Source organism: Mastomys coucha, unplaced genomic scaffold (genome assembly GCF_008632895.1).
Source record: "Mastomys coucha isolate ucsf_1 unplaced genomic scaffold, UCSF_Mcou_1 pScaffold18, whole genome shotgun sequence".
Classification (NCBI taxonomy): domain Eukaryota; kingdom Metazoa; phylum Chordata; class Mammalia; order Rodentia; family Muridae; genus Mastomys; species Mastomys coucha.
Window position 1 is genome coordinate 115,538,249 of NW_022196900.1, and position 24,460 is coordinate 115,562,708.

Below are 24,460 nucleotides of genomic sequence, written 5' to 3' on the forward strand. Positions count from 1 at the left end.
AAAATACAAAACATACAGTTCAAGGAGAAAAGGGGCACCAGGAAGTGGAATAGAGCTAAGTCCTGTGTTCAAGGAGATAAACAGATTAAAGTCTGAAGGTAGATAGAATAAAGGAAGTAGTAACCTTAGTGTATGACCTCACCCAGCAAAACTCAGGTCTATTCAGAGAGTTCCAGAATGGCCAAGCTTAGAGGTAGTGAAGGACCGAGTAGTTATAACAACCAAGTTAAGGTTTTTACAAGGTTAGGATGATTGGGTTAAAACATGAGCCTGCCGGGACGTAGTGTGGCCAGACAGTTCTGTGGTCCGGTGGGAAAGAGTTTGTGGGGTGGATTCATTTTTTAAATTTCCCGCAACAGTAATGTATATCCTATGACACTGCATGTTGGAAGTATGTGCTCTGGTTTTTCACTGATTTATTTTATAGGGAATTACAGCTAAGAGATTGCATGAGTCTTAAAAGAGACTTTGAACTTTTAAATAGTGTTGACACTGTGATAGACTGGGGACTTTTGCAGTTGGACTAAATGCCTTTTGCATTATGATATGGCTATACGCCTATGGGGGCCAAGGAGTGGAATGCAAAATGAGTAAAAATGGCCCCCTTAGATCCATAGAGTGGCATTATTAGGAGATATAGCCTTGTTGGAGTAGGTGTGAATTTGTTGAAGGAGTGTGTCATTGGGGGCAGGCTTTGAGGTCTCAAATGCTCAAGCCAGGCCTAGTATGATTGTCTCTTCCTGTTGCTTGGGGATCAAGATGTAAAACTCTCAGCTCCTTCTCCAGAATCCTGTCTGCATGTCACCATGCTTCCTGCCATGGCAATAATGGATACCGAAACTTTAAGCCAGCCCTATGAAATATTTTCCTTTATAAGAGTTGTGTGGTCATGGTGTCTCTTCATAGCAATAGAAACCCTAAGATATTGTGGTTATGGTATCTTTTCGCAGCAATAAAACATAAGACAGACTTTATTAACACAAAATCAGAATAGCATAATTTTAAGTCGTGAGTTCAAGGAGCCACTGAGCCAACTGTACCACCCTTTTTTTCTTCCTGCTCTTAGAGGGAGCTTCAATATCTTGAAGACTTCCTACTTATATATTTTTGGAGGTGCCAGTGATCCTTCTCAGGGCTTCTTAGTTAATGTCTCCCACCATATACATCTGAACCAGATAAAGGGCTACCTGACTACTATTCTAGCTCATATATTTCCACAAAGGCATTCTCACCCTATTTGCCTGGTTTTATCCTCAGTGCAACCACTAGCTCCCTTCCTTATATGCAGATTTGTACATACACACACACACACACACACACACACACACATTGTAGCTTTGTTGCCCAAGCATAGTACCTTTTGAGTTAGCCTTCACACACACCCTGCACCCATCCCACCTGCACCCATCCCACTTCTAGCAGAATGCATCTTCAACATGTAAGGCAGTTCAGCCGAAAGGAGTGGTGGATTCCGAGTTCAGGTTCTACCTCTCCACCAAGGAACAGGAGAGCTTGAAGTCTGTGCCTCATGAATCTGAGCAAGAAGCCACCAGGCCGGTAACAAACACAGTCCCTATTTTAAGGTTTTCAGACTTTATTTCATGGTATTTGACACTGACACATACTGGAGTTAGTAACAAGATACCATGCAGCTCCCTCTAGCCTTGGATCACCGAAGCAGGAAGGTCAGACTGCCCCCATCCCAGATTTATCTAGTTTTTCTCCCAAGATGACTGTGCTGGATATTAAAGATAGGGAATGGAGAAGCAGATGGTTGTTTCAGTTTCAGTCATTTTTGGCTCCATAGTCATCTCTGCCATTCCTGCACCTGTCCTTGGCTGGACACTGGGCAGTAACTGTCACTCAGACAAGGATGACCATAATTACAATGGACCAGTTGAGGGTTGCCAATGAAAAGTTGCTGTGAGTTAAACCAGGAATGACTGCACTTCCACATCAGAAATCAAACAAAATCAGTGGTTGAAGAATATGGTTAGGAGTCTGGCTAGATATCTTTGAGAGACGGATGCAGCTGGCTGCTTAGGCAGGTAAGCAATGGAGGTCAACCACATCCTATAGTGATGCACTCCCTCTTAGGGGTTCCTAAGTGGCCTGGGGGAAAGCATGACCATGTTTAGGTAACTGAGTAGGTGGATAAGTCCAGCTGAAGGCCAGTCAGGACACTTAGATATAGCCTGGCTTCTGTTTCCAGCCTCCAGGGACAGGCAAACACATTTTGGGAAGTAAGATGCTGCTCCAATTATTATCAGTTTTTTGATATCACAGTATTGTCACAGGGAGCACTAAGGGGTCCAGGCTAGCCTGGGGTGAGGCTGGCCCTCAGCACACATAGGAGAGCAGCTTAAGTGGGAACCTACAGAGGACCCAATGTTACTTGGTTTAATGAAGGCCCCCTCAACCCCAATAGCCCCCTACTGCTCAAGGACACAGTTCCCTTCCAATAACACATTAATAACACACGAACAGGGCTTAACAATGGGCCAGGAGACCCAAAGGATCAATACAAGTGGACAGGTAGAAACATACAGTGCAAGGGGCTGAGGCATGATACCTTAGACAGAGGAGTGTGTCCTACGGCTGCCTTCAAAGCCCAGGGCTCTAGGTGCTATGGCCTACTTAAGAGTCCCTCAGCACCACTTTGTCTCTGCAGCACAGCTGCCCGGACGGAAGAGAGGCCAGGCCAGCAGTCCTTCTGGCCAACGTGCAGTCAAGAAAATCATATAAAAATGCAACAAGTTTACAAAAATAGAAAATAATTACAGTAGGGAAGGTAGTAGCTCTGGTGGCAGCTCAGGGAGTGGGACAGGGTCTTAGCTCTGGTTTGGTGACAGCGTCCTCTAGCAGATGCAGCTGGCGATGGCCCACTACCACGTCCCGCAGACAGCCCACAAAACCTGTGCCATAGGCCTTGGGTAGAGCCTGCCCCACAGGAAGCTTCTGCAGGCCTCCTACAGGACAGATAACAGATTAGCAGGCAGTGATGCCAACATATAGGGCCCACCAGCACCTGATTACCAGTGGGGTGCTATATATGTGCACAGACTAAGACCTGCAAGGTTAATGAAGAAGAGGGTGCTGCCCTGCCCTGGATAGCCTATCTGTTATCAAGATGGGCCACTTCAGATGTCAGCTTCAGGACAGTCTATCTATCATATAGTTTGAGACCCTTGGGTATCCCCTCCCCTGGCCAGTTCCAAACACTCACCAAGCCATAGGGCTCCATCTGTGTCCAATTGTGTGGCACCCAATGGGGAAGAGCCAGTCACAGGGGCTTCATTGCCCACCTGAAGAGAACCTTCCCTGTGCTCCCTAGGAGATGGGTGAGACAAAGCTGTCAAGAGCACCCTCCCTACCTCCTCTAGGACCTAGATACCACATTTTCTCCATCACTTGCCTTGTAGATACCACACCCTGAAAGTAACACTATATGTTATCCTGGCAAGCAGTAGCTGATTGCTTCTCCTGTGTCTTTTTACTGTTTCCTCTTGCCCATCTCAGTCACAAACCTTGAGTCATTACCATGAGTGACTGAGTATGACCCAGCTAAGCAAGTTCATCCACTACCTATGTTGTTCTCAGTGGACTTCACTGACCTATGAGCCCTGACTCGAAGCCAGCGGTTGGTGTTGACCTTCACAGTGGAGCGCAGCACAACTGGTTGGGAACCTAGATCATAGCTCAGTTGTAGGTGCCCATCCACAATGGCCAGAGCCATATAATCTGCACGTTCTGCGGCCTTGCCAATCCATAGCACCAGCCCCTGAGTGGCTTCAGTGCGTAAGCTCAGTTCAAAGTGGTTGCTCTGCAGTGCCTTCTCACTGAAAAGTAAAAGGATGGGTCAAGGGCTTCTAGGGTAGTAGGCAATGGAGTGGGGTAGGTGTGGGTGCTGTCAGAGCACAAAAGCTTGAGCTACTATTATAGAGACCAGAAGCTAGTGCTCACAACCAGGCAACTGGGTGGGCAGGGCTAACACCAACAATGCAACAAAGGAGAGAGAGTAGACAAGGTCAACTAGACAAAGTTGATTAAAGAGATGGCAGACAAGAGGCAAGCACATGGCAACATAATGTGCTGGGTCTCTCAAGTACTGCCATGTGCTTACCTGAAAAGGGCCCGGGAATCCAGAGTTTCGGGGCTTAGAAGCAGGAAGAGAGGGAAGCAGTAAGCAGGAGACAAGACAGGCTGAATGCAAGCCAAACTCCCCTTTGTCAACATGTGCACTTGAGAGGAAGAACAAGCATAATTCCAGAGTACCAATGGCCCTTCCCACAAAGGGCTTTGGCAGTGATTCTTATGAAACACACATGTTGGGGACGAGAGGCACTGGCGATATGGAATCATAAAGGTTCTTCTGATGGCAGCAGCCCTGGAGATGCCCTAGCATACACATGATCATACACATATATCACACACATCACACATACACCATACACATTTGCATACATGTACACACATCATTGGCACTCACATTTACATACACATGTGCATGTCCCAAAGCACATATGGGCATAAGTAGATACAATACTACATACGTTCCCATAAATCAGATACATACCCTAGTACATACCTAGTACATACCAAGTATATATACATAGAAACATGTATACACACATACAAAATCACACTTGCATTGGAGCTGCCGTGGTGTGGGTGATGGCCCTTGGCAGGTATATCCTAGGTAGAGGATTGATCACTTTCAAGGCAGGAAGCCGAGCCTGACAGTATATGAACAGGCCCCAACCTATCCTCCATCTAGGGTAGAAATTCTACCTTTAATAGGGCTCAAGATTGTAATGCTAGGAGCAAAGCATGGACATGAGTGAGTGCCAAGGTATGACTAGAGCCAAGAGCCTACTTACGCTGGGATCTCATTGGTCAGCTCGCTTGTAAACAAAGAGACAGAGATAGTGAGAATGAAGAGGGTAGGGTAGATTCTGAGCCTTCCCTCCTGGCCAGAGCTGAGAGGGATATGGAGAATCTAACACCCATACCCTGCATGGCATGCACAGACAGGACCAGACAGGACAGCCAAGGGTAGAGGGAGTGCCTGGCTCCTGACTGCATGTTACCTCTCAATCACAGCATTGAGGTATTCGATGTAGGTCCGCCCATCAAAGGCCAGTGTTTCTAGGTCCCCCACTGACTTCTCAACTAGCCCTGGGAGACAGATGGGATGAAATGGGCCTCAGGTGAGATCTCCAGGCCATGTCAAGTCTCAGCCCTGGGCTGCCAGTGCTCACCCTTCTCGCAGTGCAGCCCAGAGAAGCCCCCAGGACACAGGCATTCATAAGTGGCTTCCCTCGGGATACACGAGCCCCCATTAAGGCAGGGGTTGCCCAAGGCCTGGGTACAAGGGTGGTCTGCAAAAGGCGAGACATCTACTGCCCGCAACACATGCTCCTGAGTCAGCAGTTGATGGCCTCTTAGAGATACCTGAAGATGAGAGGAGGGAGTAACTTAATCACATACGCTACTCTCTGATGAGACAATCCTCACCTGGGACATAATCCCCACATACAATGATTGACCCTCTCCACCCCACTGTGGAGAAACCTGGCTGGTGCCCATCTCCATACCAGCTGGATGGCACCATCGAAGCCAGAAGATACTGCGGCCCCCCGGGCCAGCTTGCTGAAGTCAGGAGCTCCCCCAACATAGAGAGGCTCCTTGAGGTTGAGCATGGTGTGTGGCACCTACAGGAGGCATGAGGTAAAGAGTCATGTATGATCCACCCACTGCCCAATTGCTTGATGCCCCACACCTACCCCAAACTATCTAGGAGGCAGTATTAATCACACAGAAATGGCAGATTGGGCCTTAGTGGGAAAGGGCTACTCTAGGAATGGGTACAAGAGATGGTGAGTTGAGTTAGGTAAGAGGCCAACAGTACCTTGCGGGATTTCTGACATCCGGAGAGCAGGTGGGGGGGTTGCAGAGCAAGAGCCAGAGAGCAGTGGGAGCAAAAAAGGAGACAGACCGAGGTACAGGGCAGACAGAGAAAATAGTTCTGTGAGAGGTGGCTATCAGGATCTGCGAAGCCCCCAGGGAGGAGGAAGGGAAGTGGTGGGAACAGGGTGTGGGAGGTCTAGATCTTCCTCATGCCCTGGTTACTCACCGGAGATTCCCCTAGCACACGGGGCCCATCACCCACTTGAAGGGCGCCCTTGCGGCCATTTCGTTCTAGGAATACCCTGACCCAGGTGTCCAGGGCTATGGGCTCTTTGCTCCTGCAAAAAGGTATGAGTAGATTTTGGTCTCTGCTCACCCAGAGCACAAGCGGCACTGGCATGTACCCCTGGTATAGATACTGTCATCCCAACTTCAGGTCCTCCTTATGATCTGTGAAGAATGTCTAGAGCCAACCCTAGTTAATGTCTAATCTAGATCCCATATGCCCACCTGATGACTGCAGCCCCCTTGCCAAGGTCATAGCGGAACTCTAGGTGCCGGTTATGCAGGGCCAGGGATACAAAATCCCCCTTGCCATCTGTCTTCTGCCCATTGTAGAGGAGTAAGCCATTGGGCCCACGAGCGAAGAACACCATCTCCACTGCCATCTTCTCCCTGGGGTCATGTGGAGTTGTGGGAGTGTGTCACTGTCTCATCAGGTTAGCTCCCTTCCCTTAATCCTCTTGCTCTACTAACCCTAGGTCTCTCTCGAAGGTGTGCAAGCCTTTCAGTTCCAGGTAGGAGAAGCCATTAAAGTCAACCAGGAAAGGCCGGGAGCCAGCATTCTCCAGGACTATGGAGGGCCAAACAGATGTCAAAACAAGATTGCAGGACCTGGTTTCCCTACTACTGTATCTAAATGATCAAATACAACCCTAACTGGATCATACACCAGATCCCAAATCAACCCAGGAATTTGACCCCAACCCCTCATCCTTCTCCAGCAGCTCTTTGACCTTACCTGTCTGACAGAAGGAACCACTGCGTCCCAGGGGGCACTCACACTTGGCCCCACCCCTGGAAAGTACACGGCAGGGGGCTGCCCCGTGGCAGGGGTTCGGCTGGCAGGGGCTCTTTTCATCTGCACAAGTTGGGCCTGAGGGGAGATTGGATAGGGGTTCCAGGAAACACAAGTCTCTTCCCACAACACCTAGATTCCTTCCCAGGTACCAAGCTAGTTCTCACCAAAGCGGCCAGGTGGGCACTGACAGAGGAACATGCCAGCCTCTAGTGCTTGGCATAGGGCCCCACCATGGCAGGGGTTAGGTAAGCAGGGATGGTCTCCACATTCTCCCACACCAGAGCTTTGGACAACAGCCATCTGCCAGTTGCTAAGCTCCATCTGCTGGTTGTTGATGTCCAGCATACGAATGCATCCTTTCAGGCCAATGCCCACAGAAGTCCGATCAAGCACCCTGATACCAGGAAGGGTCAGTCAGAGGCATCCTCTCACACTCAGCTGTAATACTAACATGCCCCATAAACCATGGCTAGGGATCAGGAATGCCCCTGTGCCTACTCTCTTTATTGTGTTCACAGGGTGGTCAGATCAATAACGACAGAATTAGGAGGTATGTGTGAGGGTCAAGGGTCAGGGCTGAAGGTCAGGGACAGCCACCTTCACAGGTCCCACCAAAGGTATGCTACCATGGATAGCAAAGCAAAAACTGATAGAGGATCAGAAGATCGGTTGAGGTCAAAGTCACAGCTACCATCCACATCCATTCCTCTATTACCCATCATTTGTTACACAGAGTCAGAGACCAGGGGCCCAGTCAGACCCAGCCTATTTCTGCTCACATGGCAACTTGCTCTTCTGGGATACCACCCACATAGAGGTTCGTGTCCAAGTTGAGGCCATCAGTGCCACTGGGACTTTCACCTACAACAGGAGTCTCGCCATCCACAGAAAGGGTGCCCTGTCGCCAATGCCGTGACAATTCGAGATGGTGCCACCGTCCTGGTTCCACTGGCACTAAGCTTGTTAGCACCGCTGGCCCTGAGCCTGTGTCAAACCTAGACATGGGAGCCCATGCTTAGGATGTTGGTCCAGGCCTACCACAAGCCTGGTCTACCTCATCTCACCCATGGCCCACCAGACTTCATTCCCTGGATTCAGAAGGTCTAGGTTGGTCTCTGCTGCCATACAGGCCATCTGACCTACAGAAGTCATACTCATGTACATGCCTACCTGAACTGTACATGCCCATCCAACAGAGTCAGAGCCAGGAAATCTTTGCCACGTGCATTGCCATTGTAGAGCAGCAGTCCCTCTGTCTCCAGAGCCCGGAATTCCAGTGCCAGACGCAGCGTGTGGTAGGCCCGGAGGGTGGGGAAGGCCAAGAAGGAGTGGCCCTTAAAAGCTGGCACAGAGGGGAGTTGTACTGCAAGAGATAGACAGAGTTAAGCTAGTGCCTAAGACCCTGCTGCACCCTCTGGCCATAACCTCAAACCGTCCAGCACTGGGTGACTTTACCTTTCTCACAGATAGTGCCACCCCTGCCTGCAGTACAGCTGCAGGTGAAACCCTTCCCAGAATCGTGGTCCTGGCAGGTACCTCCATGGAGGCAAGGTTGGGAGTCACAGGACTTTGGGGGCTGCTGAGGGTCTGGGGTCCGAGGCCGGTCAATACTGGTGGTAGTGGTAGGTGGCCGGCGAGTGGTTAGTGGTGCTGTAGTTCTGCCAACAGGCCGGCTGGTGTAACTGGGGTAGACTCGTGGGGTGACAGAAGAGGCAGGTAATCGGCTCACAGTGGTGGCTCTGGCTGTGGCCGTAGCAGCTGTAGTTCCTGTTGCAGCTCCCGTAAAGAAAGTGGGAAACCAGTCTGCAGGAAAGAATAACTGTTAAATATGCACTTAACATATTTGTTATATGTTATATGCCATAGGACATATAAAGTATTGTTGAGGTATGAAGGCTAGAGAGGAAAGGACAGGCAAATGAGGCCTAACCTGGTACTCACCAAAGTCCAAGAATCGCACATGTTCTTGTAGAGGCCTCCTCACTGTCAGGGCCCATGGCCTGGATACCTGGATCTGTCGGAGCAAAGCCTGACCCACATCTGGTGCCTGGAAGGCTGTGGCTGGGGAGAAGAGGGTCCTGAGCATGACCTGGCTCCACGTAGTCCATACCCATCATCTCCCATGAGGGTAACAGGGGCTTACTGGGGTCAAAGTGAACATCCACAATGGCACGGACTAATTTGCCAGGCCCCAGTTCTCGTAGGCGGATGCTCCAGAAGTCCTTCTTGACATCTGAATTCCGGAATAGGTCGTCCAGCTGTGGGCAGGTAATGGGTGAGGGCACAAGGTATTGTCTAAACCCAGTTAAGATTGATTCACTTGAGCCAGGCATCTGGGTCTGTCCTAAATAAATACCCCACAAATCTTCATACCGTGCTTTCAATGCTCCTTGCAGTCTCCCCAAACAACTCTGACTTGGGGTCAGCCATCTCGGGTGTGTAGAACAGTTCCTGTCCCTCGACCCCCTCAAGCTCCAGCACGCCCTGGAATGCCTTGGTAGCTGTGGGGGAGGGGCAGTGAGGCCCTGCCAATGCCATCTAGCCTCCTAGGCAGCCACAGGAGCAAGCCCCACAGCAAGCCATGTGGGGTGCAGGGCAGGGGATGTTAGTCAGATGATCATGGGGTTAGTAAGTGGGAACCCCAGGGTAGGGCTGACATCAGTTACCAGGCAATTCCTAGGAGCAGGTGCCCCAAGCTGGCTTGCAAGGAGAAAGATGGGTTAGGTATAGGGTCCTTGGCACACATGCATATTCAATGGCTGAAACCAGAGTGCATGTGTGTGCCAAATCTCTAATTCCCCCCACACACTCAAGTGCTGGAGCCAGAATACCTTATACCAACCTGCTGCCACAGGGTGGAAAACCACACTCCTGTTTATACTGTTCCTCAAGCTCATCCCTTTGCTTGCTGTTCACTTACCTGGACAGTTGGAGCCTTCTGAATCCAGTAAGGGTGTCTTGCCATCTGAGCAGCAGCCCAAAGGTGAGTTGTAACAGGAAGCCCTCTCGATGGGTGGCCCATGGGTCACCACAATGCTGCCCACTGGAGGCTCAATTCCTGGGGAAACGTAGTCTAAGCACAGCTCTGGGTAGGAGCCACTTTTGGGCTCTGCCCCCACATCACCCTCAGACCTGCCCACATGTCCCTGAGGTCCTGCTCACCCCCAGACCCGCCCCCACTGGCCTCCTCATCTCCACTCAGCTCCTCATCGCCACTCCCATTGGCGCTGCCAGATTCACTGAAGATTGATGTTGCAAGACTGGTCACATCAGAGGATGCTGTTGGAGGCACAGTCAGCACAGGCCATGCAGTGCTGCTAGGGATGCTGACTGTGGTCTGAGGTGATATGGGTAATGGGGTGGGCCAATCATGGGTAGTACTGCTGGGAGACAGAGGAAGGCTGTGGTGGGGAAACGGCAGTGTCTTGCTCAGGATATGCCTTGGGGTGGTCATAGATGCAGATGTTGGGGAAGCCCCAGGAGCAACACTCTCTGCAAAAGAGAAGGATGTTAAGGGCTCGAGTCAGAACAGGGTCAGGTCAGCCAGGCGGTGGTGGCACATGCCTTTAATCCCAGCACTTGGGAAGCAGAGGCAGGAGGATTTCTAAGTCCTCACCCTGGCATGGACCAAGACTCTGAGTGGAGATGTCCAGACGCTGGCGGCAGGCAATGGTCTTCAGCTGGCATTCATTGCCATATGTGACACCATCTGATCCACAGACCTGGAGTACAAGGAAAGGGTGCTTGGGAAAGGCCTCCTTAACCCCCATCACTCTCTACATATGTTACTCCTTACCTTGGTAGAGTTAGCCTCTGGACATGTGAGAGTTGGGCAGACACATTGGGCAAAACCAGCCTCCTCTACGCAGGAGGCACCAAACTCACAGTGTATTTCCACACAAGTCACAGGTGTCATGGGATCTGAGGTAGGGATAAAAAATTCCTGCTAAGTCCAGTACGCCAACCCTCAGCATAGTGAGTTCTAGGGGCAGCACCAGTTCTTGCCCTCACCTGCTTCACAGCCAATATGGCCCAGGGCTTGACCATCTGGACATTGTCCACATTTGGGACCAGCCACACCTGGTCTACAGGAACACAATCCAGTCATCTGCTCACAGTCATCTCTTACGGCACCCCGAGGGTCACAGCTGCAGGCTGGGGGAGTGGGAGGGAAGAATTTATAGTTTGTACCTGGATAAGTTTCCCAACTTGCCCCAGCCCTACCAAGACATGATGGGGTAGACAGGCAGAAATACATGTAGTTCCATTACTCACGAGTGCAACCACTATGTCCATCAGTGACAATGCCACGGAAGTTCCAGAAGCCAGGCTCACAGCGATCACACCTGAGGCCTCCTACACCTGGTCGGCAGGAGCACTGCCCTGTGGTTGGGTCACAAGTGCCACTATAGGAGCCATGTGGGTTGCAATGGCAGGTGCCTACAAAAGGAGAAAGCACTGGTCACTGGAGCTGCACAGCTCTGCTAGACCACGGTCGGGGCTGAGATCAAATACTCACTGGGACAACCAGCCAAGCCCACACCCTGGGCAGCAGTGACATTGTCCTGGCAGCAGCCATAGGGAGTTTGAGCACAGTGTGGGAAGGCCATAGGTAGCAGTGGAGCCAAGGTAGGGCCTGAGGAGAGGTGTGCAGTAGTTCATACTTGATGTAGTGGTAGTTATTTACCCTAAGCCCAATTATTCTGCCTCAGTGATTCCTATCACATGACCTCATCCCTTCTGACATCAAAACCCACTGGGAACCAAAAATCTGAGGTTGTCACAGGTGAAATCAAGATATCACATAAAAAGACACACAGTAAATATAGAACCCCAAACTCATAAAACATACAAAGCCACATACACAGGTAGGGACATACATCCACATGCACACATTATCAGAGCCACAAACAGACATACATACAGATATAAGGGTACACAAATATATAAAGACACATTTACATGTGTTCACTCACATTCCTCTAACACATTATTTGTTCTTGTGCAGATATATCTATGTACATGTACAAACACATATATCAGCACAATCTCCTTTCTCCACCCCCACCCTTTTCCAAGACAAGAGTTTCTCTGTGTAGCCCTGGCTGTCCTGGAGCTGACTCTGTAGCTGACCTGGCACTCAGAGATCGCCTCTGAGATTAAAGACAGGTACCACCACTCCTAGCCTAGCAGCAATCTCTTCTACAAGAGTGCCAGTGCCTACTGGGTGCTTCTCACGTTCATTGTTGCCTCTTTTTCGCACCTAATCTGGCTAGTAGAAAGTGAGGACTTGGTACACACCTTAATCCCAGCACTCAAGGAGCATAAGCAGGCGGATCTATGAATTCAAGGCCAGCCTGATCTATGTAGCTAGTTCCAGAACATCCAGGGCTATGTAGAGAAACCTTGCCTCAAAATAAGTAAAATAACAAAAAGAAAGCCAAAATAAACAAATAAATAAATAAACAAATTTTAAAAAGCCATCATCATCAACAATAATGAAAGTCACCATAGCAGGGCGGTGGTGGCACATGCCTATAATCCTAGCACTTGGGAGGCAGAGGCAGGTGGATTTCTGAGTTCGAGGCAGTCTGGTCTATAGAGTGAGTTCCAGGACAGCCAGGGCTACACAGAGAAACCCTGTCTCGAAAAAAACAAAACAAAACAAAAGTCACCATAGCATGTGCACATGCCCACAGCCTTATATCTCTATGCCATACACCACAGAACATGCACACACAGAGAAACAGAAGCACAATGCCACATAGAACATGCTGGATATGTTCTATATAGCCACTCACCACGGCAGGCTCCCGGAGAGGCAACATACAGTTCTTGCTGTGATTCACACCTAGCCTTCTTCAGATCACACTCAGTTCCATAGGTGATCCCATCTGAGCCACACACCTGGAGAAGTGGGGTCAGCCTCAGCAACCTTGACCCCCTCCTCAGTGCACCAACCCTGGAACCATGGGAAAGTTGCGGTACTCACTGGGCTTTTAAGGACACTCTGGCAGCTAAAGTCACAGACACATGGCCCATCTTCTGAGTCCTCATCCCAGACACCACCATGCTGCCGGCATAGCTCCTGTTCACACTCGTTGTCTTCCCCAGAACCAGAGCCCCCTGAACCACACTCAGCTGCAGGAAAAAAGAGCAGTCACCCATGAGGTTTCCATCAGAGACTGGAATCTAGGGGTTCACACCAGTTACCTGAGCTTACCCGGCTCACATGGCCCTGCATGGGCCTCCTCAATTTGTACCTGCTGCTGACAGGCAGCTTCTCGTAGCTCACAGGCACTGAGGTAGGTGACACCATCACTGCCACACACAGGGCCAGGTGGAGGGTGCTCACAACGGGGACATACACACTGTCCAGCTGAGCACACAGCCCCAAAGGTACAAACTGTTTCTCCACAGGTCTCTACAGGAGATGGTAAGAAGCAGGAATAAGCATGGTTCCCTGATGGAGAGATTCATGAAAGCCTATCCCTTCTGGTCCCACTCACGGCAGTGTCCAGTTGAGGCCACGTATAGGCTGATCTGGTGCGTACAGGCATGGACATGCAGCTCGCATTCACTAGCATATGTGTGTCCATCAGAACCACATACGGGCTGGGCTGACTCCACACATTCAGAGGGGCACACGCAGCGTCCAGTCTCCACTTCGCACAGGGATCCAAAACGGCACTGCCCACATCGGTCTGGGGAGGAAGCTCTATCACCATGTTGACCAGAAGCCTCCTCCCAACCCAACCCACTTGCCCATCACTGACCACAGGGTCCTTTGCGGGCCACTTGGATTTCCCGACCAAGGGTACAGGCCATGGATTCCAGCTCGCACAAATTGCCATAAGTGACACCATCACTGCCACACACAGGATCGTAGATATCTGAGCACACCCGCTGGCACTCACACACGGCTTTCCCATTCTTGACTGTGCATATTGCCCCAAATGCACACTGCACTCCATGGCATGGGGATGGGGTCTGGTCTGGAGAAGATGTGATACTCAGTCCACATTCTCCTCCATCTGTGGACAAAGCCCACTCCCATGCAATAGCCCCTCTCCAGGGTGGGAATGGTGGAGGAAAAGCTAGATGCACAGGACACAGCAGAGAAAGGGACAGACACATAACAGAGGTGGATGGGGACATGAGTTTCTGACTGCCCATAGCAGGTCACTGACCCTGGACCACCAGCAGCCCTGGGATATCATGCACATGGGGGTTAAAACTTTTTCCCCATGGATAGGAAAACTCTACACCCCACAATCACAAACTACACAGGGAAGAAGGTGTCTGTCAACTTGCTCTGAGGACCAGAAGGCCAGGCAGTAGCAAGCCACTCCCCCCAGCCGCGCCAGGGGCAGACCTCGGGCTGTGGGCTCCTGGCGGGCAGGCGCAGCACCTCATCCTGCCAGCAGGTCAGGCTGGAAGACACAAGAGTCGGAGCCGAGAGGGAAGGAAGGACCAAGAAGAAACAGACAGATGCAGAAAGAAAGATGGACAGAGGACTGACCAAGACAGACAGCAGAGGCAGGCAGGGCCATAGAAGCCCACAGCTCCAAAGCGGCCTGCTGGCCACTGCCCAATTTCTTCCACCCTCTCCACTGGTCCCTTGAATCCCAAGTTACAATCTACCTCCAAGAGGCTTGGGACTGCACTGTGTTCCTAGAGCAAGAAATCTCCAGCATCACATCCATTCCTGCCCACCTAAATAGTCTATTCCCCGTGCAGTACGGGGACTGATGATGATGGACCAGAGGACCTGCTGGTGTAGCAAGGCCAAGTGCACACTGCCTTTGTCCCACTTCCCAGGTTCCCCAGTTCCCCTCCTCACAGCCTCCACACACCAGCACCCTCCCCACCTGACCCCAGCCCAGGACCCCAGGAGGTATATGATGAGAAATGGAGATGGTGTATGATAGGGACAAGGAGTGATGCAAGATCAGCTATTCCCAGCTGGATCCCAGGCTGCTCACCACACGGGCCCTGGTGCTTGATGGGAATAGACTGCTGTTGTCGACACTCAGCCTGTTGGCGCCAACAGTCATTGTCATATGTGTGCCCATCCTGCGCACACACGGGCCTGTAAGCCCCATCACAGGTGACACGATCACAGGAACAGCGGGGACGGCCACGGCGGGATAGGCATACAGAGTTAAACTGGCAGGTCTCTGGGCACTGGTCTGGGAGTAGACAAGGAGATCAGATAGGCAAAGTATCACACCAACTATCAACCATGTACAGGGTACTTGTAGACACCTGACATAGTGCGTGGGGATAGAGGTATGCAGGAACGGGAGCCTGATGAGCCACAGTGACAGGGCTGGATCCATCCTCTGGGAGCACCAACCTCGAGTTTGGCATTGACCAGAGCGCACTTTCTGGAGAAGTAGGCCACGAGTTGCACCTATACGGCTCATGACACAGTCATTTTCATAGGTGACCCCATCGTCTCCACAGATAGGTGTGTTCTGGGCAGGGCAGTTCTCAGGCCGCAGAAGCATTTCTGGGTGCCGTGTACGTGGGTTCACACGGCAAATATGGTTCAGGTCTGACATGCTGCCCTGGCAGGGGTCTAGAGTCCAAGAGTAGAAATCAGGATCTGTCATCAGTACACACTGAAGTGTCACGTATGGGGAGAAGCCATGCAGAGTCCTTTGCTTACCACAAGGACCATTGAACTTCTTGAAGATGTGCTCCTGGTTGGCACAGGCATGACGAAGTAGCTGGCACTCACTAGGGTAGTCAACACCATCACTGCCACATACTGTGGCATCAGGGGCCCCAAAGCAGGTTGTAGGACACAGACATGAGGCAGTCTGTCCATCGGCTGAAGGTACACAGGTACTACCGAAACTGCAGGTCACATTGGCACAGGGGTCCCGGGACCCTGTGGGGTGTGCAGGTGGGGTCATGCTGATTGTCCACTGGGCCACTCCCCACCTCCCACGCTCACTTACCACATGGCCCTTGGCGAAGTAGGCGGATGCGCCGTTGCTGGTTGCATTGTGCACGCTGTAGCTCACACTCATTGCTATAGGTGGAAGCATCTGAGCCACATACGGGAGCTACCATAGCAGGGCAGATATTCTTCTTGCACACACAGGAGGCCCGGCCTGGATCCTCAACACTAGGTTCACACACAGCACCAAAGCCACATAACATTCCCCTGCATACTGAGTTTAGACCAGAGAAAGGGTATTCAGAGGCAGGCTACCAGGGTCCACACACCCATGAGCCTTTGTATCACATTCTGTTTGTACCCAAATTTCATAGGGAGATCCATATCCAAGAATTCATGTAACTAAGGTCCCACCCAAACACATTAGCACTTACATTCTATAACTGTCACAATGCTTACGCTCAACCCTATCCTTGGAAGTCTCCTGGGACCTTCCCCAATGGGAGAGCAGTTTCCCTCATTATATACTTTGCGACTATTAAGTTCTGCCCCCACAATGGGACAAAACATTTACTTCCTGCACACCTCCATGGGCCCTAACACACAGCAGGAGAGGGCCCCAGCTATGGATGCTTTAGCTCCATCCATACAAGCTCAGCTCTTGTGGTTGCTGCGGTTAAAGATGAAGGTAGTTGCACTGGAAGGGCTCTGAAGGATCTGGGTACAGATACATACTGATCTGTGTAATCTCAGAGAGAGCCTTGCCATTGCTATCTTGAGGAATTGAGAGGTGTAGATGAAGGAGGCTGGCTATAGGAGTTACATCTGTCTGTTTTTACATCACAAAACGCAGACACTTCATCTAAGGTTTATGTGGCTCCTTTATAGAGAGGGAGGGGGGTGCTTCTGTGTTCACCTGAATCCTGCTACCTCCCAGTAAGGACCACCTCCATAACCTTCTGTGGTCACCTCTTGACCCCAACTTTTTTTACTTTCCTCCAGGCCTGATGGGCACTGTGCACTAATAGGAGTCTAGAACTTTGTCCCATATATCCCCTTTCCTTCTTTGATTGCTCCCTTCCCCCATACTTCTCTCATCTCCAGAAGAACACTGCCCTTCCCTGCCCCAACCTGTCCCTCTGTTCCCACTATCTTTTCTTCTTCAAACTCTGCTCTCTGTCTATTCCCCTAACCTTCCAAAGCTTCTCTCACTTACAATCATATGTTTCCACTCAGCCTCAAGTTGGCAGTGGCATCAGTCTCTCTAGGATCACACAGGTACTTACCTTTTGTTCTTCTGGGCCCTCACCTCAGGGCCCAGAATATCTTCATTCAAGTCCTCTGAGTACTCCCTCAGTGCAAGTGCCCCCTATATTCAGCCTCATAAGAGCTTTCTAACATTGTAATCTTGTGCTGCAAAACAGCAATGTCCAGAGGAAGGGCCAAGTATTGTTTATTAAGCCCATAGGTAAATTAGACATTGGTATATTTAAAGTTTAGATACCCATTGGGGCTGACCCTTTCTGAAAAGATGAACCACAAGGTGGGTGGGTAGGCCCCTAAGGGGCTACAGTTACCTAGATCTACTAAATGTTTAATTGGGTATAATTACTATCACCTCACAGCATGCCAGAAGCTGTCTTAGACATCTCCTAGGAGGGCAGAGTACATTGGGAGCTAGAGCCAGCCATTGCAATAGCAATGACCTACCCAGCCTTCCTCCCTTGTTTGTTTGTCTGGGTAGCCCTGCCTCCACCTTAAGAAGCTGAAATTACAGAACATCTACCTGCCTTACATATAACCTGCTTATGTTTTTGTTTACCCCTCTGAGCTCCCACACTGTGCCCTAGTGTCCTCTTCTCTTTTTATAAATGGGGACACTAAGTACCTACTCCCAGAACTATGGGTTTGCAAATATCTACAAAACTTAAGAGAAGGAGTCCCAGACAAGTACTGGGCAGAGCATACAATAATAGGATTGTTAGCACCAACAACCTTCCCTGCCTTGGCTCCAAACATATATCCACCAGTGGCTTCTCTTCATGCCTGGCCAACACCCCTCTCCTATTTAGCCTTCTCTCTCCCAATCATACCATCCTCACATTTGGCCTTCTCTAACCCAAACCCCTGGAAGGTCTCATACCAAATTTAACAAGTACTTTCTGAGGCTGAGTGGACACTTGCTAGCTGTACTCTTTGGCTATTGGCTAAGGTGTCCCCTAGGTCCAGTCTCTGGGTCTGTACCTAGCACCAAGTTCCTTGGCTGATTGATGGCATCTATGACTCTTGGGCTTCACTTATTACTTGGCCTAGCCAATCTCCCCTAGGTCTCAAATCCTTCATCCACACATCCAGGTGTAGCCCTCCAAGTGTAAGATTCTGTCTCAACAAAACAACAACAATGAACCCAGACTGAAGTTTTGTGGAAAATTCAAGGTTTAGAGAACATGGGACCCATTCTGTTTCTGCAATCAAGTTGCTTATCAAGAGTTAACTTTCCAGGAAGTAGTGGTGCACACCTTTAATCCCAGCACTTGGGAGGCAGAGGCAGGCGGATTTCTGAGTTCAAGGACAGCATGGTCTACAGAGTGAGTTCTCAAACAAACAGAGTTAACTCATGGCTGGCAAGACAGCTAAGTAGATAAAGGCACTTGCTACCAAGGTTGACCATCTGAGTTTGATTCTCAAGACCCACATAGTGGGAGAGAACTGATTCCTGCATGTTGTCCTCTTATCTCCACATGTTATGTCACAGCATATATGAGCACACACGCGCGCGCACACACACGCACACGCGCGCGCACACACACACACACACATACACACACACAAATAAGTGCTTGAAAAGAGAGAGAAAAATCGCATAGCTTGGGTACCATCTATCACCTCTAGTAAACCCCTGCCTTAAACTCATACTCATGCCATTTAACTGATGAAGAATGATCCCTTAAACAATGGTGATCCCTGTTTTAATGAAGTTTACTTGTATCCCTTCCCCACAGGACCAAGAGATCACAAAAGCTCAAGATAAAATTTGTTCAGTTGGTTTTTGAGACAGTGTTTCTCTGTGTAGTCTTGTCTGTCCTGAAATTTGCTCTGTAGACTAGGCTGGCCTCAAACTCAGAGATCTGGCTGCCTTTGCTTCCTGGGTGCTGGAATTAAAGGTATGCACAACTACCATCTGATAATTTTCTTGTTTGGTTGGTTTTTGGTTTTTTTGAAACAGGGTTTCTCTGTATAGCCCTAGCTGTTCTGAAACTAACTCTGTAGACCTCGAACTCAGAAATCCACCTGCCTCTGCCTCCCAAGTGCTGGGATTAAAGGCATGCGCTACCATTGCCTGGCTGATAATTTTCTTAATGTTAGAACATGCACAATCTGAGACCACCTGCAGAGAGGTATGGATGAAGTAATTACACATATTACTACAGCAGGCAGAGCTGTTTTTAATAGCTTTGGACCACTAAAGTATCATCACACGCAATGTCCATGTATCAGAAAAGAGACTCAGTGAGGCTTCCTGACAAGGCTTCATCCCTATTAAACACCAGAGTTTAGCTTGGTCCCCATCTGTGCTCCTGGTCACTTTCCCAAACCGCTTCTCATAAATACAGGTGGCATACTTGGGCACCTATGAATCAGCAATCTCTAATGGGTCACATCTGTTTTCCCCAGTAAGTGTCCTTAGCCCCTGAGGAACTTCTCCCTGGCCTCCTAGCTTCTTACCCAGGTAGGCATCTTTTCATGTGATGTTGGAGACATCTTCTACTTTTTATATCTATCACAGTGACAGAGGGTATATTTAACTTTTTTTCTAGTCTTTAGTAGGTTGGGAAATGAAACATTTTCCCAAGAGCTTATGTCTATTTATGTGTGATATAGGTATGTGTGTGTGTGTGAGATAGCCATGGTCTGTGTCTAAAGTATACAAAGGAAAGCTGGGTATCAATCAGGGACCGCAGGTACAGTTGGGAATGCAGTGTGAATACAGGAAAGAGGACATCTGGCAGTTTTGGAGATTTCAGAAGGAGAAGAAATTGCCAAGAAGGAAGACCTCTTTCTTCCTGAACCTTCCTTGAATGTAGACTGCTGTAGGCCTCTTGCCCCTAGTCTGTGAATACTCAGGCCTAACCTCATGCACCACATTAAAGGACATACTCTGCCTACTAACAGCCTACCTCACTGGGAGTGATTTGGTTCCTTTTAAAAAGATATTGATAAGCGAGAGTCACTTCCTCCTGCTTCCCAACCCAACTTGCTTACTCATCCACCAACCTAGCCAATAGCCTCTCTAGCTCTAGTAATCGTGAGGGTGAGAGAACACAGTGGTGTCTTACTACCCTGAGAGTAACATCTCAGGCAGAGGCACCTGGGAAGCAGTCTGAGGAAGGATACTGGGGTTTGGGACCAAGACTTGAGGCCATAAAGCTAGAGTCTAGGGCAAGGTCAGAAGCACCTACCACTTACTTCCGACCAGCCTCCATTTGCACTGTCCCACAACACTGCCCAACTAGCAGTCTAACTAAGCACCAAAAGTCTACTGGCAAAGTGTCAATGAATACAGACTGTCAGTTTGCTAACATTATAGATGCAGAAACTAAAAGGCAGTTGCCCAGAGATGACCCTTCCCCATTTGGCCATCAAAAGGTAGAAGAGACCCTCTGATATCCTGTATATAATCAAGTTCCTGCTTTGAGATGCCTAGGCTCCCCGTTCCCAAAGAAACTTCCTACCTGATTTTACAGACTGCTGAGGCCTCCAGAGAGCTCTCTACCTTTGCCCTAACTTCTCAGTATAGGACAGAGGGAAGTATACCTCCTCCATTCTCAAGACCCAGGAAGTGACCCAGACTATCTATGTAACCCAGGGCTGCTTCCTAGAAAGAGAACAGAGTCTTCTCTCAGAGTGATACCCACAATCTCAATCTCAGGACTCCCTGATGTCCCCATAATCCATATCCTGGTCAAAACAGGAACCATGGCTGGGCATGGTGGCATGTACCTTTATCCCAGTACTTGAGAGGTACAGGCAGAAGGATCTCTCTAACTTTGAGGCCAGCCTGGTCTACACAGTGAGTTGTAGGACAGACAAGGCTATATAGAGACCCTGTTTCAACCCCCTACCTCAACCCAAAAATCCCAGAAACCATGGCTTTGCCTCATTTAACTCTAGACATATGACTTCTATAAAACTAGTCAGTTGCCCAGACAGCAGAGGTGATAGGATAGTAGGTACCAAGGATAGAGCTGTGCCCCACTTGCTGTGAAGAACAGGCTGGGCTAGCAGAGATATAGTTTATCCCCAGTCTGCTTTTTCTGAAACACTGTCAGTTCCTCTTCTCTTTATCATTAGCTTAGTTACAGAAGCCTACACACTAGTAGCCCCTCTGGGAGTGCTGGCTCAAGCCCATAATGCCATGAAAAAGGTTAACCTACCCTTTCCATCATTTGCTTCCTCCCCCACCCCAGGGGCAGACCTAGGTCCTCCAGCACTCAGACAGCTGTCACTGGCTTTACTGGGCCCTCCCCCACTACCCAGCCCACTTTTCCTTCTGTGCTTTGGTCTGTTTTCAGCCCCACCCTTTCCTGAATAGGGAAAAAGACAAAGAAAAGGAATCCCTCCACAAACAGACTGACTTCAGTGCTCCATCCAAACCTCACACAAATCCTCTGACAGTTCTAAATCCTGCTCAGGAGTATTAGCCAGCACCTAAAGACCCCTGTGGACTCCCTGGAAGGGATCCAGACTCCCTTGTACAGCCTCCTACTCAAAATACACCTGGTGTACACACTACAAAACTGCCCCAATCCTGGTAACCCTGCCCGTTTTCACCCCCATTATTAGCCAACCACCTGCCCCAACCACTGGCCCCAACCGCTGCACTCACCATCAGGAGGCATAGAAGGAGCTGCTGTGAAGTGGATTCCAGGTTTGTCTAGAGGGGAAAAAGTTAGGTTTCTTTGAGCAGGTACTTTGTCTACTCATACCCATTCCTCAAGATTCCAATTAAAATCAGTAAGGCTGGAAAGTCACTGACCAAGGCAGGGCACACTCTACCCTGCCAGCTGCAGAGCCACCTTCTTTCTCTGCTAAGTGAAGATCTTGCCCCCTGCTCCTAATCCCAGCACTGATGCATCATCCTTGCCAATTCTCAGTTTCCTGCAGCTCAGGATGAAGATCTATACCATTAGGAACCTAAGAATAGGTTATTATAGGCCAGAAACCTAATATGACCAATTCAATACCTGGAAGAAAAAGGTGCCCCATCCACAGCAACCCCTGGATTTGATTTGACACTGCCTTCCCTGAAACCCCTGGTAATTGAGATGAGAGGCTCAGTGAGCAGAAGAGGTATACCCAGCAGCCACGTACAGTTGCTGAGGAAAAGCAGCACCGCAAAGCCCAACGTAGAAGTAGCCAACAGGATCAAGCAGATGTTGCAGGGGATCATGAAGTACCGAACCAGCATGGAGGCACCAGGCTGCTGCCTGGGTCTGTGTTCCAGTGGCAGAGGAGGCATGATACAGCTCTAGCCCAATTCCTGGGTGTGTGGGGTGTTCTTATGGAGTGCCCTTAGGCCTCTTCGGAGCTACTCCCCCCATGCTGGGTGCTCTGGAGCAGCAGATGGTAGCTGTGATATCGAAGTTTAGCCAGTTATGGCTAGGGGAGCACCAGGCCCTCTCCCCAGCCCTCCAGGCTCATGGTAGGAGATAAGCAGAATTCTCTCCAAGTAGAAATCCCAAATGTGAGCTCAGAAGCAGGCAGAAGATGATGGAGAGCCAAGGCAACCCCTGTTGGTTACAATTCTTCTGCCCACTAGCCAGTGTTGTCCTCTGCAGCCCCTGTAGTCTGCACTGCAGGAAAGGCCCCAGAGACCAGGGGCGCCGGTACAGGGCCTGTCTGCTCCTGCCTAGCAGAGGTGGGGGAGCACGATGGCAGCGGCGGGAGGAGCAACGGCTTTGGAGAGAGAATAAAGAACCGCGGAGGCGCCTGCCCACCTCCAGTAGCAGTGGTAGCAGCAGCGGTGGCGGCAGCGGCAGCAGCGGCGGCGGCAGGCAGTGAAGCTCTTCTTGTCTGGGGCAGTGAGTGAGGGGTGAGGAAAGCCGAGGGGGCGGGGGCAGTGAGCAGAGACAAAGGAGGATGTCTCTGGGGACTCTAGCATCCACAGGGAGTCGCAGTTGGTAGCAAAGAGGCTGGGGTGGATTAAGACCAGGATGCAAAGTGTACAAAAGGGACAGAGCAGGTTTCGGTAGAGGTAGAAGCTTGGGGAGGGTTGTTGGTGGTGCTGGTAAGAGGGCAGGAATCAAGGGAGGGACAAGCAATGGGAGGGCAATGGAGCTGGAAATTGGAGAACAAGGATGAAGTAGGAGTGGGCTAAGTGTTGTTACAGGGGAGCAGAGGTTGAGCCTAGGAAGAAGGTGGTTGCTTGGCATAAGGAGCTGTTAAGGAAGGTGGGGCAGGAGGCAGCCATGTGGGAGGGTCAGCAGAGGCTGCTGTGTGGGCAGAGGCAGTCATCCTTTATCACTCCTAATGCCAGGCTGGGCTGAGAGGTTCCTGAATAACCTCCACAGGGGACTTGGGCCTGCAGGAAGCGCTAAATTCTGAGATTTGGTTTGCTTGTACTTATGCATGCCATTGTGTCAGTGCCTGTGTTGTTTCTGCTCCTGCAGGCTCTGCCCTGCTGTGGAGTGGGGTCCCCAAGATGCTCAAGTGAGTACTAGCTGGAGAGTGAAGTAATGGGTTCATAAATCACCCACCCACCTTTCCTCTTGTAATTGAAAACAACACCTTAAACCACCCATTCACTCAACTCCCCAGCAATGAAAAATCATGCTAATAGCCGATTAGCATCCCTTGACCCTAAGCCTGAGCATAACCCAGCCCTCAAGCTACTTTGCAAACTCCAGCAGGGCCACCTGAGGCAAAGTGTTTGGGATGAAGGCACAGTTCACCTAGGTCCAATGAGGGGGCTCCTCTAATGGCCTCTGCTGGGAAAGATCCCAAGGCCAGGTATCCACAAGCTTGGGGAATATGCACATTCTCCATGATCCCCACTTGATGTAGCCACCCTCCTGTTAAGTATTTATCTCAGCTGAAATCACCCAAATTGTCCCCATACCACACAACTGAGTTATACCAACAGGTACACAGTGCCCACAACTCAAGATTCAAATCAGGCTTCTGCACCAGTAAGTCCAACTTTTCAGCCACCTGCGGTGACTCTCAAACCTCATGTCAGTACACCTTTTTTTTTTGATGTATTTAAGATTTATTTATTTACTTTATGTATATGAATACACTGTCATTATCTTCAGACACACCAGAAGAGTGTCTTACACATTTACACATGGTTTGAGCCACCATGTGGTTGCTGGGAATTGAACTCAGGACCTCTAGAAGAGCAGTCAGTGCTCATAACCACTGAGCCATCTCTCTAGCCCTCAGTATATCTTAAGAAAGCCACATCTCGGGCTGGTGAGATGGCTCAGCAGGGAAGAGCACCGACTGCTCTTTAGAAGGTCATGAGTTCAAATCCCAGCAACCACATGGTGGCTCAC

General features: G+C 50.0%; 1 protein-coding gene across 8 annotated transcripts in view; it reads right to left on the reverse strand.

Annotated features, from left to right (window-relative positions):
• Window positions 1-1,572: 1,572 nt before the first annotated feature.
• Agrn (agrin) overlaps window positions 1,573-24,460 on the reverse strand; it is a 33,416-nt gene continuing 10,528 nt past the window's right edge. Inside the window, exons 1-38 of one of the 8 annotated variants that reach the window (XM_031379871.1) lie at window positions 22,275-24,021; window positions 21,790-21,837; window positions 15,961-16,176; window positions 15,666-15,890; window positions 15,351-15,575; window positions 14,977-15,183; window positions 13,768-13,986; window positions 13,501-13,695; window positions 13,215-13,415; window positions 12,984-13,132; window positions 12,793-12,898; window positions 11,511-11,627; window positions 11,267-11,431; window positions 11,003-11,146; window positions 10,788-10,912; window positions 10,608-10,713; window positions 10,154-10,483; window positions 9,912-10,049; window positions 9,365-9,492; window positions 9,135-9,249; window positions 8,933-9,052; window positions 8,447-8,794; window positions 8,162-8,354; window positions 7,771-7,986; window positions 7,156-7,385; window positions 6,932-7,066; window positions 6,667-6,763; window positions 6,421-6,585; window positions 6,137-6,248; window positions 5,912-5,923; window positions 5,598-5,714; window positions 5,262-5,454; window positions 5,091-5,178; window positions 4,881-4,904; window positions 4,124-4,156; window positions 3,615-3,839; window positions 3,227-3,330; window positions 1,573-2,969 (exon numbers count right to left, since the gene is read on the reverse strand). In XM_031379871.1, coding sequence (XP_031235731.1) covers window positions 2,812-2,969; window positions 3,227-3,330; window positions 3,615-3,839; window positions 4,124-4,156; window positions 4,881-4,904; window positions 5,091-5,178; window positions 5,262-5,454; window positions 5,598-5,714; window positions 5,912-5,923; window positions 6,137-6,248; window positions 6,421-6,585; window positions 6,667-6,763; window positions 6,932-7,066; window positions 7,156-7,385; window positions 7,771-7,986; window positions 8,162-8,354; window positions 8,447-8,794; window positions 8,933-9,052; window positions 9,135-9,249; window positions 9,365-9,492; window positions 9,912-10,049; window positions 10,154-10,483; window positions 10,608-10,713; window positions 10,788-10,912; window positions 11,003-11,146; window positions 11,267-11,431; window positions 11,511-11,627; window positions 12,793-12,898; window positions 12,984-13,132; window positions 13,215-13,415; window positions 13,501-13,695; window positions 13,768-13,986; window positions 14,977-15,183; window positions 15,351-15,575; window positions 15,666-15,890; window positions 15,961-16,176; window positions 21,790-21,837; window positions 22,275-22,422 — 5,877 coding nt within the window. In that variant the 5' untranslated portion in view covers window positions 22,423-24,021 and the 3' untranslated portion in view covers window positions 1,573-2,811. Of the gene's footprint in view, window positions 2,970-3,226; window positions 3,331-3,614; window positions 3,840-4,123; window positions 4,157-4,880; window positions 4,905-5,090; window positions 5,179-5,261; window positions 5,455-5,597; window positions 5,715-5,911; window positions 5,924-6,136; window positions 6,249-6,420; window positions 6,586-6,666; window positions 6,764-6,931; window positions 7,067-7,155; window positions 7,386-7,770; window positions 7,987-8,161; window positions 8,355-8,446; window positions 8,795-8,932; window positions 9,053-9,134; window positions 9,250-9,364; window positions 9,493-9,911; window positions 10,050-10,153; window positions 10,484-10,607; window positions 10,714-10,787; window positions 10,913-11,002; window positions 11,147-11,266; window positions 11,432-11,510; window positions 11,628-12,792; window positions 12,899-12,983; window positions 13,133-13,214; window positions 13,416-13,500; window positions 13,696-13,767; window positions 13,987-14,976; window positions 15,184-15,350; window positions 15,576-15,665; window positions 15,891-15,960; window positions 16,177-21,789; window positions 21,838-22,274; window positions 24,022-24,460 lie in introns of those variants that run through there. The other 7 variants (XM_031379865.1, XM_031379870.1, XM_031379866.1 and 4 more) reach the window with 7 other exon arrangements.